The sequence below is a fragment of the Penicillium expansum genome, assembly GCF_000769745.1.
Source record: "Penicillium expansum strain MD-8 chromosome Unknown contig355, whole genome shotgun sequence".
NCBI classification, from domain to species: Eukaryota; Fungi; Ascomycota; class Eurotiomycetes; order Eurotiales; family Aspergillaceae; genus Penicillium; species Penicillium expansum.
In genome coordinates this window covers 1-18,140 of record NW_015971216.1, presented here as the reverse complement: position 1 = coordinate 18,140, position 18,140 = coordinate 1, and the positions used below count along the sequence as shown (strand labels likewise).

At 42.7% G+C, this 18,140-nt stretch overlaps 5 protein-coding genes across 5 annotated transcripts; 3 read left to right on the top strand and 2 right to left on the bottom strand.

Annotated features, from left to right (window-relative positions):
- Positions 1-522: 522 nt before the first annotated feature.
- On the bottom strand, positions 523-3,161 carry PEX2_100040 (OPT family oligopeptide transporter; the record flags this gene model as incomplete). Its single annotated transcript, XM_016747274.1, has 7 exons — positions 523-858; positions 925-1,392; positions 1,449-1,712; positions 1,760-2,041; positions 2,104-2,220; positions 2,275-2,835; positions 2,901-3,161. 7 exons carry the CDS (start codon positions 3,159-3,161, stop codon positions 523-525), a joined length of 2,289 nt encoding a protein of 762 aa, XP_016601749.1.
- A 1,113-nt stretch (positions 3,162-4,274) lies between these two features.
- PEX2_100030 (Amino acid transporter, transmembrane) lies at positions 4,275-5,857 on the bottom strand (the record flags this gene model as incomplete). The annotated part of the gene is made up of 5 exons (XM_016747273.1): positions 4,275-4,676; positions 4,731-5,122; positions 5,174-5,365; positions 5,414-5,675; positions 5,726-5,857. 5 exons carry the CDS (start codon positions 5,855-5,857, stop codon positions 4,275-4,277), a joined length of 1,380 nt encoding a protein of 459 aa, XP_016601748.1.
- Positions 5,858-6,640: 783 nt separating this feature from the next.
- PEX2_100020 (Asparaginase/glutaminase) lies at positions 6,641-8,052 on the top strand (the record flags this gene model as incomplete). Its single annotated transcript, XM_016747272.1, has 2 exons — positions 6,641-7,613; positions 7,664-8,052. 2 exons carry the CDS (start codon positions 6,641-6,643, stop codon positions 8,050-8,052), a joined length of 1,362 nt encoding a protein of 453 aa, XP_016601747.1.
- A 1,294-nt stretch (positions 8,053-9,346) lies between these two features.
- On the top strand, positions 9,347-10,774 carry PEX2_100010 (aspartate ammonia-lyase; the record flags this gene model as incomplete). Its single annotated transcript, XM_016747271.1, has 1 exon — positions 9,347-10,774. One exon carries the CDS (start codon positions 9,347-9,349, stop codon positions 10,772-10,774), a length of 1,428 nt encoding a protein of 475 aa, XP_016601746.1.
- Positions 10,775-11,617: 843 nt separating this feature from the next.
- On the top strand, positions 11,618-13,557 carry PEX2_100000 (fungal specific transcription factor domain-containing protein; the record flags this gene model as incomplete). Its single annotated transcript, XM_016747270.1, has 5 exons — positions 11,618-11,885; positions 11,935-12,332; positions 12,387-12,917; positions 12,964-13,135; positions 13,211-13,557. The coding sequence occupies 5 exons, from the start codon at positions 11,618-11,620 to the stop codon at positions 13,555-13,557; spliced, it is 1,716 nt and encodes a 571-aa protein (XP_016601745.1).
- Between the last annotated feature and the right edge of the window lie 4,583 nt (positions 13,558-18,140).

The following is an 18,140-nucleotide window of genomic DNA, read 5'->3' as shown; positions in this document are numbered from 1 at the left end:
TTGCGTGATGCCTGAAGGCCCAACCTGGCTTCTTACTCACCTGCGAAAGCATGTATCGTTCGACTACGCGTACCTCCCATTATAAGTCTCTCATGTCTCTTCAATGGTTGCTTTAAATAAGTTTCCTGGCTGATAATCAAGCATACTAATCTTGATCTTGTAAGGACCGTGCTGGAATTGTTAAGAAAGGCTGTCTTACAATGCGTATGAAATCAGACTCGTAACATAATGAAGCCTACGTCCTGAGTATATAGAAAAAGTACGAAGTACAGGTGGATAAGAAACGGCTGTAGCGGTTTGAGAGTTAATTCATGGTCAAATTATGACCATTGTGAATACATCATGTTAAAGCCCAGGATTCATTGGGGATCTATTCACCAAAGGCTTGCCACCACGGACAGCGTTTTGGGAAGCTAACTAATGCTTGAAGGTATCGAAAAGAAATATCTGTGCCCCGCGAATTTGGTGTGTTGGTCACCTTCCATATGTCTTTGTTTGGGGCTTGTTTTCAACCCGTTGTCTCTACTTCGAGACGGGACACCAATCGAAATTTCCCTTCTGATTGTTTCCCCACCATGATGGAAATGGATGAGACGGTCCACCCGCTCCGTTCACAGCAAAAGAGAGAATGAAGACAATCAAGAGACTACCAGCGTCGAAGGCCCCAGCAATAATGTATGAGTAGTCTTTGAAGATGCGTGGGTGGTAATTCCGGAGGTAGGCCTGGGTAAACAAGCCACAAAGTAGCCCACTGAGAATTGTGCAGGTCTGTGGCTGATTTGGAATATTACCGGCATATTGAATAAATTGTGGCAGGTTAATTTCAGAAATATCGAACCGTCCGATTTTGGGAACAAACTAGAACGAAAGGTGGGGTCAGCACGAACTAGTTGAACAATCTTGAACTGAATTAGGCTTGCTGACCTGGTAGAAAACCCGATGTAAAGTCACCGCAGCGGCACCGACAGCTAGGGCAATAGGAATCAACTCGTACTTGGCACCGAACTTATACAAGTAGGGAGACAAGGCCCAGGAGGCCGCCTTTGTGTTGAAACCTTGCATGGTCGCACCACTCCAGGAGGAGTTTCCGTTGCCCTCGGCAAGAAGATCCCGGTTCGCTGATATGATGGAAGATAAAATGGCATAGTTGATGAATCCACCAAGTATGATGCCATAAATTTGGGTCCAAAGCATGATCCTGGGCGGTATTTTGAGGTATTCGCCCAGCTTGAGATCGGTGGACACGGAGCCAGCAGAAAGGACAACATTATGCGACCAAGCAGCGAAGTACATGTTACCAACTGGGCGCCCAGGAAGCATGAGTCCAGCCAGCATTTTCGACAGATTGTTAGTGGCAATGCCGTTGCCGAAGCGAGCGAAGAGGACGACACTCTGGAACATGATATTGGTTAGAATCTTTCTGAAGCTGTGTATGCGAGGATACTCACAAAAGGCGAAATGAACATTCCTAGTGCTAGCGAGACAATGTACGCCCAGACCGGAAGAGTGATATTCTCTTTAATCACCACGACAAGACCAAGGACAAAGCTGACAATGAGAATGCCAGCAAAGCACCACCACGGGGTGTCCTTATAGTGCTTCGCCATGTGGGTGTGATGCGGATCATCATGCTTGCCTTCCCTCGCGCGTTGATAAACGCTCCAGATACCCTCGCCCCAGAAAAGGATGCAATGCAGAATCAGGGCGCCAATCTAGAAACCATTTAGTGTCTGAATTCAGGATAAATCATCACACTCACTGCCGCGTTGGCCATAAATAGACCAAATGCAAAGGACCCAGTCAACTGAGATAGTCCGTGCTTTTCAATCACTGATTTGTCAAGCAAGCCACCAGGAAACACCTCTTTCACGGGATATCTTGTGCCATTGGCCGTAAGAAGGTTGGTCGCCATGAAGGGCATTGATCTCGCACCCCAGCCATTTCCGAAGTAGATGCCAATCATCACTATGGCGCAGATTCCGGTTCCGACGAAGGTATGAAGTATCAACTTGAGAGGAATGGCAGTTGAAGAGGATGTGATCTGCGTTGGGAAACCTCGTCTGTTAGTACGTAATATCACCAGAGCGCCAAATTTAAACTTACATATTGCCAGTCAAAGGACAAAGAGAAGAGACCGAGACCTTCGTTGGCAGTGGCACCACCAAAAAGGTTGGTGAGTATGGCACCCTTATTGCCGGTTGCCTTCTGTGAAGCCAGACACTAAGAATTTCGTCAGATGCGGTGCAAAATATGTTTTTGGAGGATAGTACATACCGGAATAGAGACAGAGTTGAGCCACGGAAAAATGTATGCAGGAAATATCTCATAAAGAGACATACCCGTAAACGCATACCAAAAGTATTTCAGCGGCTTCGAGTTCTCAACTTGATCCCAGTGAAGCCCTTGGAGAGTTTTCACCACAGGCAGCTCACCCCAGTAGACGGCCTCAACATCCCAGACAGCAAAGGACCGCATAAATCCACATAGACCACAGCCAAATAGACCGATAGAGATAATTCCCAGGATGACAGTGGTGGCACTCAAGGGAAGATCGTAGAACAGCTTTTGTGCCGCAAATACACTGGTCGCATTCGTAACATACCCGGCTGCCGTGGCAGTGATCACAGAGATCGAATGCTCTTTGAGACCAAAAGGTCCAGGATTAATAAACTTGATGACAGTAATCCACCAAGGGAGCTTGCCCTGTCCATCTCGCCGTCTCCATCTCACCTCGAACTTGTCACCGCGGGGGAGAAGTTTGGCCCAGGCGTTACCAACAAAGTAGGAAGCAAGAACAAGGAAAACCTTTGAGATGTCGACCTGGGTTGGTTTGAACTAAGAATATGTTTATTAGCAATGTTGTGGCGATGAATAGAGATGCGATGTGAATATTCACTTACAGTGTAAATCTGGGTCATGACAGCGAGGAAGGCCGCAAGACCGGAGCCCAGGATAGCAGCGCGAAAGGTCAAAGTAGGGTCGAAGTCATCTCGCATCGGCAAAAGATGAGCGGCCACATCGGCTCCAGTGACAATGACAATATCTGCAGAGTCCCGCTCAGTTTCACCAAACCGCTTGTTGTCACTAGCTTGAGCCTCATCCTTTCTGAGAACCGTGACAGCAGTCTTCTCGTCGATGTGCTCTGCAGGTGGATTAAGCATGATTGGAATATAGTATGAATCTGGAAGATTGTTGAATTCTGTCCTGTTTGTGTTGCTTTAGATGGAAGAAAAAATGAAGGGAATAAAGAAGGAAAGAAACCGGGAGATAGCAAACAAAGTACCTCGATATATACCCAAGTTTCAATGTTGGTATGTCCACAGATTATGCGATGGTGCAATTCACATGGGCACTGGGGGTAAAAAGAGTGTCCTTCGCTCTTTCCTCCAAATTCGTTCCTTCCACGTTTTGATGGGCTCACATGATCCAAAGCTTTTGCGACACAAAAATAAAAGCTCGACCGGTAACACAACTCCCAGCCAAATAATCCCGTCCTTTTGTATAACAAGTGCCTAGGTGCATTACAATAAGGCCAATCGTTGCGAAGGTAAGCCGGTTGTCATGTTACAGTACACATATGGCTTGATATTGCTCGCATAAGTACATTCCTCTATTAGCTGGATTGTCATCAAACCCTTGTGATCATGGCCGTTTGAGGCAAACAGTTATTCTTATATCCGTTCACTAATGTAGTTATTTCTTTCCACTGAACAATATCCGAAACTTAGAGAACTCGAACTCTCTGACTCCGCCCGAAGCTCCCACAGTTCCAACATCTGATATCTTCCAGGTTTTTTTTATCTTGAGCCTACCCTAAACGATCATAGCTAGAGCATGGGGCTGGTAGATGTGCCTTGATCTTGTCTCAGTATCTATAAAGAAGGTTCAGGTACACTGAAATAATACATATGCGTTGATGAGGGTTGCGCATTCAGGGGATCAGCATGTGAATTTGCAACAACGAGATCTCCTAACGTTGGAAATCCAAAAAGCCCAGGGAGAGAGAAAGCACCGTCAAACGAAGACCTCTCAAAGGCTCGGCTACTACATTACTTTCCGTATTCAAATCTACTTCTTATATATTATTCAAGCTTCATACCCAGGTAAGAAAGACCAATTACTGCAAATATTAGTTTGATGGAACAACCGAGAATTCCCACCATTGGCTTGACAATGTTGAAAGAGAAAAAAAAGGGGGGGAATTAGTCAGAATGAAGGTCGTTACTCTACTTGAACTGGGCCGGAAATAAATGTCAGGAGTCTCAAAACTTCTACTAGACTGAGTTGTCGGCGCATGAAAAGACCCCCGAATAACTAGTGATGATGTTGGAAATCGACCCATATGTACCCCCGATCACCAAGAAAGTCCCAGCTAGGATGACGAAAATACTCCAAGCGACCATCAACTTCCACTGGACAGGCTTGTCGATCTTGCCGTCGCACCAGTTGTCATACAGCCACATGCAGCCCATTGGCTGAAAGGTCATCAGTATCCCCATTAAGGCGCCGATGAGTGAGACAAGGTCGTTGAACACGGGAATAGCACTGGCAATGATATAAGCGACCACGGTAATGCCGAAGGTGAGCCCGAACCACGATACCCAGTGGATAATGGTATTCGCGGTCAGATGTCTAGAGCCTTGGAAGATACGAATAAAAATATACTTTACCGGTAGCTAGATGTCGCTTAGTAATATATTTCGCATCCAAAAAGTTTGGAAAAGTCCCACATGAATGAAAAGCGTAGTACTCGCCAGTAAGCCTAGTAGCGCGAACCCATAGCTAACTTTCTTCAGGAGTGGACCAGCCGAACCAAGAGCCGGCGAAGAGACGTAAGACCCGCAGTAGTAGTAGACAACAATGCCAATCGAAAAATAGAATGCAGAGACGATCGATTGACAGATAACTAGAGCTCGGGTGTAGTGACGAGGCTCGCGCATCTCCGAGACGATGGAGAAGAATGCTGGGGTTCCTGCATAGGCAAATACAATTGTACATATTGCAGCCATTGCACTAGCGAATGAAGGATTGCCGACAACCTTATAGTCAGAAACCCAAACTTTATCTACTGGTACATCTGCTGGATGATCTTGGACGCCAACGCCGACAACGACAATCAAGACTTATGTCTAGTTAGTTTGATTTTACATAGACCCAAGAGAGGAAAACTTACCAGCGGTCATAATACAAATCAAACCAACCCACGCGACCCAAGAGATCCGTCCAAGTGTCTGAATACTTCCGAGAGCACAAGCGGCGATAGCAGCAACGGCCACAAATGCGGCAGTGCATGTCCCATGAGAGGAGACGGAATTTAAGGCGATTGAGATGCCTAGCATGCCCGAACCGGCCGAGAAGACATACCCTATACCGATTTAGCACTATCATCGTTTCCTGTCGAAACAGTACTCACACAGAACGAACGCGCTCCCAAGAACAGCCCTTCCCGGTAGTCCGAATATTAGGTGTCCTACATCATCCACTCCATACACCTCGCGGTGCCGAAGCTTAAAGACACCAACAATATGGTTGGACCATGTTGTGATCACACCGATTGCAGCAAGGCATAGTACGCTGGGAACTATACCGAGGGTATCGAAAGCCGAGGGTATAGATAGGACCCCGAGACCAATCTGCGTCTTCATCATGAGTATGGCTGTTCCTAGCCATTCGACCTCGAAAATCGTCAATTCACTGTAAGAGATACGTATTCGAGTGGGCTTACATTGCGATAGTTCGGCCCGCCTTCTGCCATCTCTCCAAAGACTGCATCGTGGTAGTATTCACAACTCCCAGCGACTTGGTCTGTTTGGGATAGAACAGACTCCATAGGTTCGTCATGCTTCTTTTCAGACATGTTGGGAAATGTAGAGAAAGGTTGTGAAAATGGGTTTGATATTTCGATGAGGACTCGAGGCCTGCGAGAATTTATATTGTGGCCTGCCTATAAAAAGCCCTTATCTACCTTCTGTGCAAAAGCAGTACATACTGACCTCTTCGCCTATCTTTCTCCGACCCCGGTCCCCGCATTTCCGAGGATTGCGGCTTGTTTGATGCTGCGTATACTCCGTATCTACTATCTGTTCAAAAGATATCGTGATCTAGTGTCACTATAATTTCGCTTATCTTCTATACAGCATGTACTATGGTTTACTTTCGGCCGCTACGGTGCATACTCGCATTTCTATTGGCCCATGAGGAACTGGGCCCATGTAAAGTAGTGTGCCACCAGTAATTTCGCAGTTTATTCCCACAGCTTAAAAGTTTCGGCGCCGTAGCGGCCGATGTGGGGCCGAGTGTTTCTAAGTTCCCTTCAACCTCGCTGGCTATAGATATATGTTGATAGATCGTGATTGGCTGGCCTTGCCGAAGTATGGCCGTTTCCACTACAATATTTGGCATGGAAGTATTGAACCCTAAACTAAACTTCATAGGTATACAACCTGCTCTGCTAGAGAGATGCAAATCTTCAATATATCGCAGGTCAACTTTCCCAGTTATGAAAACTTCTAGCTTCTAGAAATTTGATATCCCTGAGAAATTTTCGCTCAAATCACTGGATACTGCCTCAAGACCCATCCCTTCTTTTCTATCCACCCCATTTCCTCCCCGATCGCCCTGCATACTTTACTGTGTTAAGATGTCTCAACTCCCGCAATCCGAAAATGATGTCCAAAACCAAATGGTGACACCAGAAAGTCGAGTGTTGATCGTTATGACCGGTGGTACAATCGGCATGCAACACTCCCCATCAGGCTATGTACCGGCCACAGATTTTCAAGAATCCTGCCTAGCAGGAATTTCGCTGTTCAATGATGGGTCTCCATCATCGGTGCTTAATGTGGTCATGAATAGGAAAGGAGACATTCAGACACGTACCAGCCTACGGACCCCTCCATCGGCCTACCAGCGACAGATCAGGTACACAGTATGCGAATTTGATGACTTAATTGATAGCTGCTCCGTTGGTGCGAAAGAGTGGACGGATATTGCTGAGATTATATTTTGTAATTATGGTCTCTTTGATGGCTTCGTCGTTCTGCACGGGACCGACACCTTGGCATATACCTCCTCCGCACTAAGTTTCATGTTACGGAACCTCGGCAAACCAGTTATCCTGACTGGGGCACAAGTTCCGATGAGAGAATTGCAAAGTGATGCTCTCCACAACCTCCTTGGATCATTGGTGATTGCTGGTCATTTTAAGATTCCAGAAGTCTGTCTATACTTCAACAACCGACTTTTACGTGGTAACAGATCAACGAAGACGTCCGCCAGTGAGTTTGCGGCGTTCGACTCCCCGAACTATCCGCCGCTAGCTGTCACATTGTCTTCAGGAACGAACGTTGCATGGGACCTGGTTCGTAAGCCGAAGGAGACCGAGAGCTTTTCTCTACAAAAAGTGCTAGATACTAGGCACGTGGCTTGCCTCCGTCTTTTCCCTGGTATCAGACCTGAGATGGTGAATGCGGTCTTAAAAATGGAGGGGCTTCGCGGTCTGGTACTAGAGACTTTTGGTCCAGGAAGCGCACCTCTTAGCCCTGATCGAGCCTTGATCAAGGCACTGGCGTGTGCGGTCGATGAGGGTATCGTCATTATCAGCGTCTCACAGTGTATGCCCCAACGGTCCCTATGACGATGATGATTGGCTTACATGCTATAGGTCTGAATGGAAGCGTGAACCCTGTCTATGATTCAGTTGCTAGTCTTAGCAATGCTGGCATAGTGGCCGGACTTGACATGACTACAGAGGCTGCAATGACAAAACTTGCATATCTTTTCGCATTACCAAACTCCACGACTCGATCTGTGGCTGAAGGCATGGTTAAGTCCCTTCGAGGTGAATTGATAGAAATTTCGGGACCAATTTTCGAACATCCGAATGTCACCAAATCCGAAAGTTCTCTGGTCTTGAGTGATTTATGCCAAGCAATCTCCCTCAATGATGCTGAACGCGTTCAAGGAATTCTCAATTCCCAGAATTGTAGTTCCTTAAACGACTCAGATTACATGGGTAACACGCCTTTGGTTAGTTCGCCCATGTCCTGGTAACTAGAATTATTAGAAAAGCTGACATGGATAAAGCATGTGGCCGCTATCTCACCATCAATTCCGATCCTCCGTCTCCTGTTGCATAATGGGGCCCTTCCAAATACGCATAATCGAACAGGCAACACTCCACTCTTTCTTGCAGCCAGAGCAGGCCTAGAGCAGCACGTATCGCTCTTGCTACAATCGGGGGCCCGTCTAAATGTCGATGAGCTGGGAGTAGCGGAGCTTCTACTTCCGAATCAACCTCATATCTGGAAAACGGCTGAAACTGATTGTGAAAAATAAATTGCAGGGTATTTTGCCCAAATGACCATGTACTATTGTGCCTACCATACATATATCGTAGTCCTTCCAAATTCCAACCATAAATCAAAACCCCAACATCGATCACCAAGGTATATTCTAGACCCGATTATGAGGCTACAGATCTCACTTGATGGTGACTACTTGTAGTCTGGGGGAAAAAATTTTGACTTCTTTCAGCCTGATAGTTTCTCGCAGGGATATAATCATAAAATCAGTTGAAATCGTTGTATTCTGATAGGGAAAGCCTACGAATCTACGTTATCTCTCAACATCCTAATCTTACCTTGCAACCGCAGATGGACGTATAACATCAAGAGATGATACCACTGTACACCGATGACCAGATTCAATTTGGGAGGGTCCACATGGGCCATGTACATTCGGCTACTACGGTAAGACCTAGAGAATTGATTGGCTCAAGTTCCAGTAAGTCGTCGGAGAAGGCGGTTATGGGGCTGTATGTATGAAGCAGCCAATAATACTCCGCACATAGTCCGTAGCGGCCGAGGCTGACCGTGCAATCTTATCAAGTGCGGCATGGGGAACGGTCGGCTTCATTCATCTATAGGTTGTGCGGCCATAGTATTTTGATGATTTCAAACCCCCCACATTGAAAGTCGAATATAATTTCTCATTCTGTGGCCACCGGATTTTTCGTGTATATATATTTTGCCTTCCCCACCTGTTTAACACAATTTCGATTACAATTTTCCTGCATCGCGGTGATATTTTGGAACGACTGATGATTTTGAGTGACTTGGACTATCCGGTATCGATTCAAGAGTCGTTTGTTTTAGTAAGAGCTCGAGACCCCGAGAGATCTGCATGAATACATTTATCTGACCCTCAGCTCCCAAAATTATTGCCTAGTGCACCGTGACCTGACAACACAGCAAGGTTAGCAGACGGATGACCCCAAACCTCATCGGATATCTATTGAGACATATCGAAGCTAGTCACGGTGGGGGATTCTACTAGAGGTCTGACGATGCACATCGAAAGTGACAAGCAGACCATGTCGATGGCGAGAACCAGAGTCGAGAAAGACAGTCTTGGCCAATTAGAGCTGCCAGCTGAGGTGCTTTATGGCATAAACACCGCTCGGTCGCTTGAAAATTTCCCCCTCTCCGGTCGATCTATCACAACATGGCCAGACTTCATTTATTCATTCGCAATAATAAAGCAAGCTGCAGCCCGTGCAAACTCCGAAATAGGTAGCTTGACAGAAAAGCAGGCTGATGCTATCTTTGCGGCGTGTGAAGAAATCAAAGTCGGCAAACATGACGCACATCTCGTCGTTGACATGCTGGAGGGTTCGGGTGGGACCTCTACCAACATGAATGTGAATGAAGTGATTGCGAATATCGCAGCAAAATCCTCACACCTAGCGCTCTCCAATTACAGTTTTATCCATCCCAACGATCACGTCAACTTGGGACAGTCAACTAATGATGTGGTTCCGACTGCCATGAAGTTGGCTGTCTATCGCTCAATGGAAAAGGCGCTGCGTACCCTTCGCCAGCTAGCGGATGCGTTTGCGAGAAAGGGCGAGGAATACAAGTCACTCCTCCGTCTTGGAAGAACATGCCTTCAAGATGCGCAGCCCATGACCCTTGGACAAGCAATTGGAGGCTACGAGGCAGTCATACGGCGACACGTAGACCAGCTCGACATAATTCGCGAGCAATTCTTGACAGTTCCCTTGGGAGGAACAGCCATTGGGACCGGCTTTGGGTCCAATCCGGGGTATAAAGCGGCTGTTTTCCGACATCTGTCCAAATTATTCAACACACAAGTCCAGCCCGCTGGGAACGCGTTTGACGGTATGCAGAACATGGACAATTGCGCCCGTCTTTCTGGGGAGTTGCGCAATACTGCAAACACTCTGTGGAAGATTGCTAATGACCTTATCATACTATCTTCTGGTCCCAGTGGTGGAATAAACGAGGTCACTCTTCCTTCAGTCCAGGCCGGATCCTCAATCATGCCTGGAAAGGTTAACCCAGTCATCCCCATAGCGGTCTGTCAAGTCGCCTTTGCTATCACCGGTAACGATACCGCAATTGCAATGGGATGCCAGCACGGCCTGCTGGAAATCAACCACTTTGAGCTGCTTGTGTGTGATCGCCTCCTTGACAGTATTCATTTACTCACCGGCGCTACCGAAATTTTCACCCGCCGATGCATCGACAACATGGTTGCAAATGAAGATGTCTGTCGAAAGCATTTGCTTGCATCCAGCGCGTTGGCTACTGCACTCGTACCAACACTTGGCTATGCGCAGGTTTCCACCATCGTCCGTGCAGCCCTAGCAGCAAAAAGACCTTTTCTGGATGTTGTAATTGAAAAAGAGTTGCTCACAGAAGACGAGATCACATCAGTGATTGAATGCTCGACCCATCACGACAATGTTTAAGTGTACATACTATTTCTACTAAATCAAGGCTGTAATCTTTCCCTCTGATCTCCAACATTTTGTATCTACCGGTAGGGTTCCGCTCCCGGCTTGCCCTAGACCCATACCAAATTCATTTAGGTCGGAGTTTCCCCACATGTTCGATAAGGTTCGGACTGGCTGCTTATCATCGGCCGCTACGGCTGCGTTCGTTCGTTTGATAGGGCGGACAACCTACATTCCCCACTCTCGGAATCGGGATTTGATTGATCCTTTGCTTCTTCCAAGGTTCCAAGGTTGCGCCCGGGCGCAGAAAATTAGTAAGCCACCACAAGGCCCCGGGGCCCCGGGGCCCTGGGGGCAATCCGTCCATGGATGCATAGATGAAGTCGAATAACTCTCACCTCACTTTTATTGCTAGTGTGTTTATTAGCATTAACCTTAGAACTTCGCGACCATTCTTGAATGCTCTTACCCGCTTCGGCTAGAGATAAAAATTGAGAGGTCGACACACTCAACTGACTTCACCCACCGCGTGAGTCAGAAGTGAATTTTTCTTTCCAGAAGCCCTGTTTGTTCAATCTGGGATATGCCTCGCTTCAAAGGAAGATCCCCTAGCGCGTGCTATTATTGCCGCAGCCAGAAAGTGAAATGTAGTGGTGGTAAGCATGGTTTTCGCCATTTGTGGTCATCGCTCTGATATATTGAGGAACAGGACAACCGTGTGCAAAGTGCGTTTCAAGCCGGAAAGCTTGCGTATTTCCATCTCAGGAACGCGTTGTGACTATTTCTGAGAGCTACGTGCGAAGACTAGAGTGCGAAATCGCGCAGTTACGGCAGCCCAGTCGCGACAGCCAAAGAGCCATGACTGACGCCAGCAACCAATCCACGACCCCATCGAGCAATGGCTTCCAGGTGCAGGGACTACTTCCAGAGCGACTTATTGAAAGCTCAACAACTGAGCATTTCGTACGCAAGCTCAAAGACGTGTACTCCACCCCTACGCAAGAGAAATCCGGGGTCTCCCCTTTTCCCATGACATCGGCCTCTCGCGTAACAGAGTCTCATGACACCAACTTTCAGTCCACGACATCCGATTACACCTACATTCCTCTGGAATATGGCAATAGCCGTACGTCAAGCCAAGCCCGTCTGTTCCGGCTTCCGTCTAACTCTCAAAGAACCCAAGGTGCTCGTCAAACTTCCACCGCACTCATACGCTCTCTACCTCATAGGCCAGTTTGAGTCTTTCATGGGATTTGATTATCACTGGTATCAAAAGAAGCGATTTCGTGCTCGAATCAATGCCTTATATGATCCATCACAGTCGCAGGCAATAGAACGAACATGGCTTTGCTGTTTTTCTGTTGTGTTGGCTCTGGGAGATTCATATAACGACAGTGTTGCCCCATCATTTTTGATTGATAATAGAACAGGGTTCTCCACAGACGATTCTGGCACAACGAATTTGGAACAATTACCCCCTCGGGGGATCGAGTTCTTTAAACAAGGATTGCTCCTTTTACGACCGTCTTACGAGGAGCCAACAATAGAGCAAGTTGAGGCCCTGAATCTCATTGTGAGTATGTTGCTGAGGTAGGCTTGAAATGACATTCAATCTGATTCAGGATAGACATTTTATTGCTACTCTCTCAATCGACGAAAAACAGCGTACGCTTATGCTGGGATGGCTCTCCGATTGGCTATGCTTCTCGGCCTTTCAACGCCGCACAATCAAATGAGTCTGCTGGAGCAGGAACATCGCAAACGCATCTGGTGGACGACAATTTGCATGGATATAATGACTTGCACAGAGTTATCGTTGACACCAGCTGCTGCATTCGATGAGGACAGCATCGAATTTCCTGATAATTCTCAATTATCTGCGGAAGATGTCGAAGAATTCTCAGATCCGCAGTATCTTACCGCACAGGTCAAGCTTTGCAGTATCAAATATCAAATTATCAAGAAGATTTCTGAGCTACGTTTCGGAAATGCCGTCGAGGCACACGCACTTATTGAGCCTTGTCTACAAGCTTTGAATAATTGGAGACTGGAGTTCTCGCCAACTTTAGAATTCACCTCGGATGGAGGATTTACGGACGGAACTCTGGCTTTCCCACCAATGCGAACGATCGCATCCCTACTGCTCCGCTATAACCAGGTAAGAAGAGTGATTTCGGATTTGAGAGGTGATACTGATGAATTAGTGTTTTATACTTCTTCTTCGCCCGTTGTTGTTGAAACAGCTGCATGACATCATCCATGGACAAGTTGCCTTAGAACCTCGCAATGATCTCGCAAGCCTAAATACACAGTGCTTGCAAGCCGCAAAGAATAATACCGCAATCCAATTTGCCCTGTCAAAATGTCATAAAATTGGTATGTTTCCTCTTCTATCCAGAAATCGCTTTCATCTCAATTTCGAACTATTCCCGTATCCTAGTATCTTCACAGCGAAATTCGGATTTTGGGAGTCCCTGCACATATTTTCCAGCCTCACTGTTCATGTGATCTCTGGCTTTTTGAAGGAGAAGCAGGCCGCTGCATTCGCTAGTGCCTGGACCAATGCCCCATACAGCCCAGTCAGAAGTTTACTCGGGGAAATGGCTCGAGTTGGCAATGCAGCATCGAAGGATCATGAAAAAATGATTCAAGACATAGAGGATCTATTCACAGAAGCTCCTTCCAACACAGGTCTGACTGAGGGAATCGAGGATCCCGTATATTGGCCGGAATATGTCAACATTGAAAGTATGGGCTTTGATTTCGATGAGACGTTCCCGTCATTTGGCTGGTCGTGAATGAAGGTTGCATGCCTAATTTGTCCTCCACCTCGGATCAACAGAAACAGAATTACTACGACAGAGACCATAATAAGCAAGGTACTCAGGTTGAACGAATGAACCTAATCCAAACATCCAAATCGGTATATTTGTCTAATGCTAAGTGATATAACCCGACTGTACAAATCTGCATATTGCAGGCATTCAAGCTGTTCCCATTACGAGTTAAAAAAAAAGCGGTAAACAGTAAGATGGAATTCTATACTAGTATCGTTTACTTTGTGAGTTTTACCTTACGACCCTACGGCCTCCCCCCCCCGCAGAAACTTCGAAAGGGGGATTTTCGGAGGGCGAGGAACATCATATCGAGGCCATGGAGCCTGGATAGTTGACCTCATTTCTTTGTCCTGACTATGTATGAAGGTTCGATCACTATCTTACTTATGTGGGGATCACGCAAGATTCTAAAAATCGATATTCATGTTAATCATTCTGTTTACTGTTGAATTACCCTGGTACTATTGATCGGGTCACTTCTGGAAGCACACACCCACAGCTATCTCAGCGATATTGCGCAGGAATATTGTCTTAGAAAGCAACGGTATGCCCGTCAACAAAGCCGATGTACGCCACTGAACAACGGCGATGGGCAAGACGCACTTGAGGCGCGATCACTTGGAAGAGTGGGAAACCACCACGCTCGTGGGCACATGCTAGACTTGGCCAATGAATTTATGGGGGGTAATTTGACTTCACCGAAGTATCCGAATTTTATGAACATCCAAGGTCACTTTGTTGGGTCCGAGCTCGATTAGAATTTCCCTTCTTTGTCTGCCGGAGGTAGCGAACCGCCCGGTAGGAACATGATTTCTTTGACATCCTTGAACCTTCGGTTAGTTGTGCAATCATCGCAATTGTCCTCCCTCCTCCCACAGCCTTCCGATTGAGCCACCACTTTAATATGAAGTCGGCTGCTGTCAAGGTGGGATAGATGGCTGCACCCTGCCTATTAGAGATCGAGCGAATTTTATGTGGGATATTTCGGGAGGTGAAGATACATGGGGTATATCCTATGTAGCAGATCGATAATTGGCTTCCTTTCCAGTGGAATGAACTCCTAGCTAATGAGGTGATTTGATAAGTTTGAGAGGTAACATTTATGAGGCATGAGTTTTTGGTGTTCTCTTTCGGCATCTCCTCCAGATCGCACGACCAGTATCTCGCTGGACTCACAGTACGTTCATGAAATTAACGACGGTGGCGTCAATATTGATGCCCGAGCGGCATTGGCTAACAGCCCTCTCTACCATCGTGTTCCGCTCCACTTCCGGCAAAGGGAGACTGCGAAGAGCAGTGCCACTACCTCCTAGTCCCAGGAACAGGGACTTGATACTTCAATTCACGCGCCGCAGCGGAAATCGATACAACGGGTATCAAACCCGATAATCGTCACATCACCCCTAACAGACAACCAACAAGAGATAGTAGTATCACGGCAAACTGCCACAAAATCGAACCCTAACCAGATCCTGATACCTGTATCAAGCGAGATACGGAGGTTGTACGCCAGTGTCAGTATAGAGAGGCCGGTAAGATAAACCCAGCTAAAGGAATCAGGTCCTACTATAAGAACTAGATCAAGGATATTAGAGGATAATAACCTACCTACTATACCGGAGGAGCTTACTAAGACTGCTATTAGGGTAAATCAGTCAGCTCATTTACTCTAGTCATAGAAATAGGTACCTAGTCTTCTCTAAAACCCAACTTAGGTCCAAACTTTAGACCCAAGACCCAACCTATATGGGTTTTAGGTCCGACTTCTATAACCTAACCTAACCTAAGACCTAATACTAGGTACCTATTAGGGCCCTAGGAGAACCTAATTTTATATAAAATAGAGCTCTTAGCGTTTATAACCCTACTAAGTTATCGAAATAAAATACTGTTTTTTATACTTATTCTAGTTTCCCTACTATATTCTTAATAATCTTACCTATTATAGTAGGAAATTTTAAGTAATCTCTATAAAATAGAAGTAAGAAAGCTTAGTTTTAAATTATTTACTTTATAGAACTATAAATTTATTTCTTATAGTACTATTTACTAGAAATAGGGAAAATATTATTAGAAATATAGAGAAATATATATTTAATTTATATAACTAGAAGTAGTAGAAGTAAATAGTCTATATTATAATAGAAATTAATAATTAGGACTTAGTAATCTAATTCTTAGAATCTAACTACCTCTACCTTTAGATAATTTTATTTAAAGCTAACTTATTTATAGGTTAGGCTTTTTTAGGTTTATAGGTTTTTAGGTTTTAATATAGTTTAATCTTACTCTACTAATATAAAATATTTTTAAGGATTTCTAAAAAGAATTAGGGTAAGAATTAGGTTTTCTTAGGTAATTCTTAGGTTCTTTTAGATTCTTTTAGGTATTTATTAGGTTTTCTTAAGTTCTCTTAGGTAATTCTTAGGTTCTCTTAAGTAATTCTTAGGTTCTCTTAGGTTCTTTTAGATATTTATTAGATCTAATTAGGTTTTCTTAGGTCTAATTAGGTTAGACTTATATAAATATTTATAATCTAACTAATTAATAGCTATCTTAGTATATTTTTTTTAATCTATTTCCTTTTATCTTCTACTTAATAATTTTATCTAAGTTAGTCTATTTTAGACTACAGCATATCCTCTCCATTAGATATTAGGTCATATACTATATCTATAAGTTGAGGATATTAGATATCATACTAATACTATATCCTTAATAAGGATATAAGGATATTTTGCGGATATCCGCACTAGTATAACTCTTACTTAATTATCTACTTAGGTATAATTATATACCTCTTATATAGCTTATTAATTTATTTTTTAAAATAAAAGATGTATATATTTGGTCCTAACTATACTAATAACCTTATTTACCCTATTACTTAATAAAATATTAAGAAATAATTATATAATATATAATATTTATTATTTAGTTATTCTTTATAGTATTAATTTTATTTTCTAGAATATATTAGAAGATATAGGTAAGTTTTTATTATTTTATAATATATTATAATAGAAATATATATAAGCTCTATATAGTAGTATAGGGTATTTTAGTTAAATAAAATATATATAATTAAAATTACTATTTCTTAATTAAATCTTATAAATTTAATATAAAATAAATATTCTAAGCCTATCTTTAAATTATTTTAAGTTTTTAGACTATAATTTCTTATAATATTATATAAAAATCTTAGTTAGAAGTTCTAATATTATAGACTTAGTAATTTTATTATCTTTTAAAACTAATATTTAGGGATAACTAAGGATATCTATAGATATCTATATAAATATCTATAATATATCCCTAATTATCTTTAAATATCTATATTAATAATTAGTAATAGCTAATTATTACTATTAAAAGTTAGAGATATATTAAAAATATACTTATAAGTTATAACTATTATACCTTTAATATTCTTAGCTAGTTTTATATATATATTTTTCTCTCTTTACTTTTATATAATCTATAATTAAGTATAATATATCTTACTTATAGGTATTTTAGTCTTAATATTTCTTTTATACTAATTTAGATCTAGGTCTAAATACTAACTTATTTTATTTAGATAATATCTCTAATCTTATTAGTAACTAAACTCTATTAATATCTATATTAAAAGTATTATCTCTAATTATACCTTTTTTACTCTTTTATATTAGTCTCTCTTTTTAGTAATATTAGGTCCTATTTTCCTTTAAATCTAGTAATAAAATAGATAAATCCTATAAGAGCTTTATAAAGTAGTAATTAATTATAAAGTTTAGCTTAAAGCCTAATATATAAAACTCTATCTATTAAGATAGGAAAAAGATATCTAATATCTAAGATTACTTTAACTAAGTTATATATAAAAAAACTAATAAACTAAAAGTTATATATATAATATATCTCTATATAATTATTTATCTAAGATATTATTAAGCTAGGTTATTATTAATAAATATATATATTAAAAGAGGTACCTATACTTAAAAGCCTACTTAAAAGGTTAATTAACTACTAAAATAGATAATATATTATTATTTTAAAATATAATCTCTTATATCTCTTTTATTAATATTTATATACTACTATAAAGCTAACTCCTTTAAAAAGCCTAACCTTCTTTTAAGAGTATTTAGTTAAAGTTATATTAGACTTTATCTTTACTACCTACCTTCTCTTTTAAATTATTAAATATATTTAATTTAAAGATTTAGTAGAGGTTATTTAGTAAGTCTAAAGTAAGGTTAATATCCTATCTATATAAAATATATAGTATTACTTTAATTTTATAGTTAAAAGTAACTAAAAAGAGATTCTTTAAAGGCTTTTAGATAGAAGTTAACTTTTAATAATACTTAATTACTAAATATCCTTATTCTAGTAGGTATTTATAGTTATTATTAGACCTGGTAGTGACCCTCTGGGTATTCCATGATCTTAGACCCTCTACCTAACCCTAACCCTGACCCTCTATAACCCATAGCGACCCTTAGATGTATAAATTTCGAGCGCTAAGCCTAATTAAGGTAGATAAAACTACT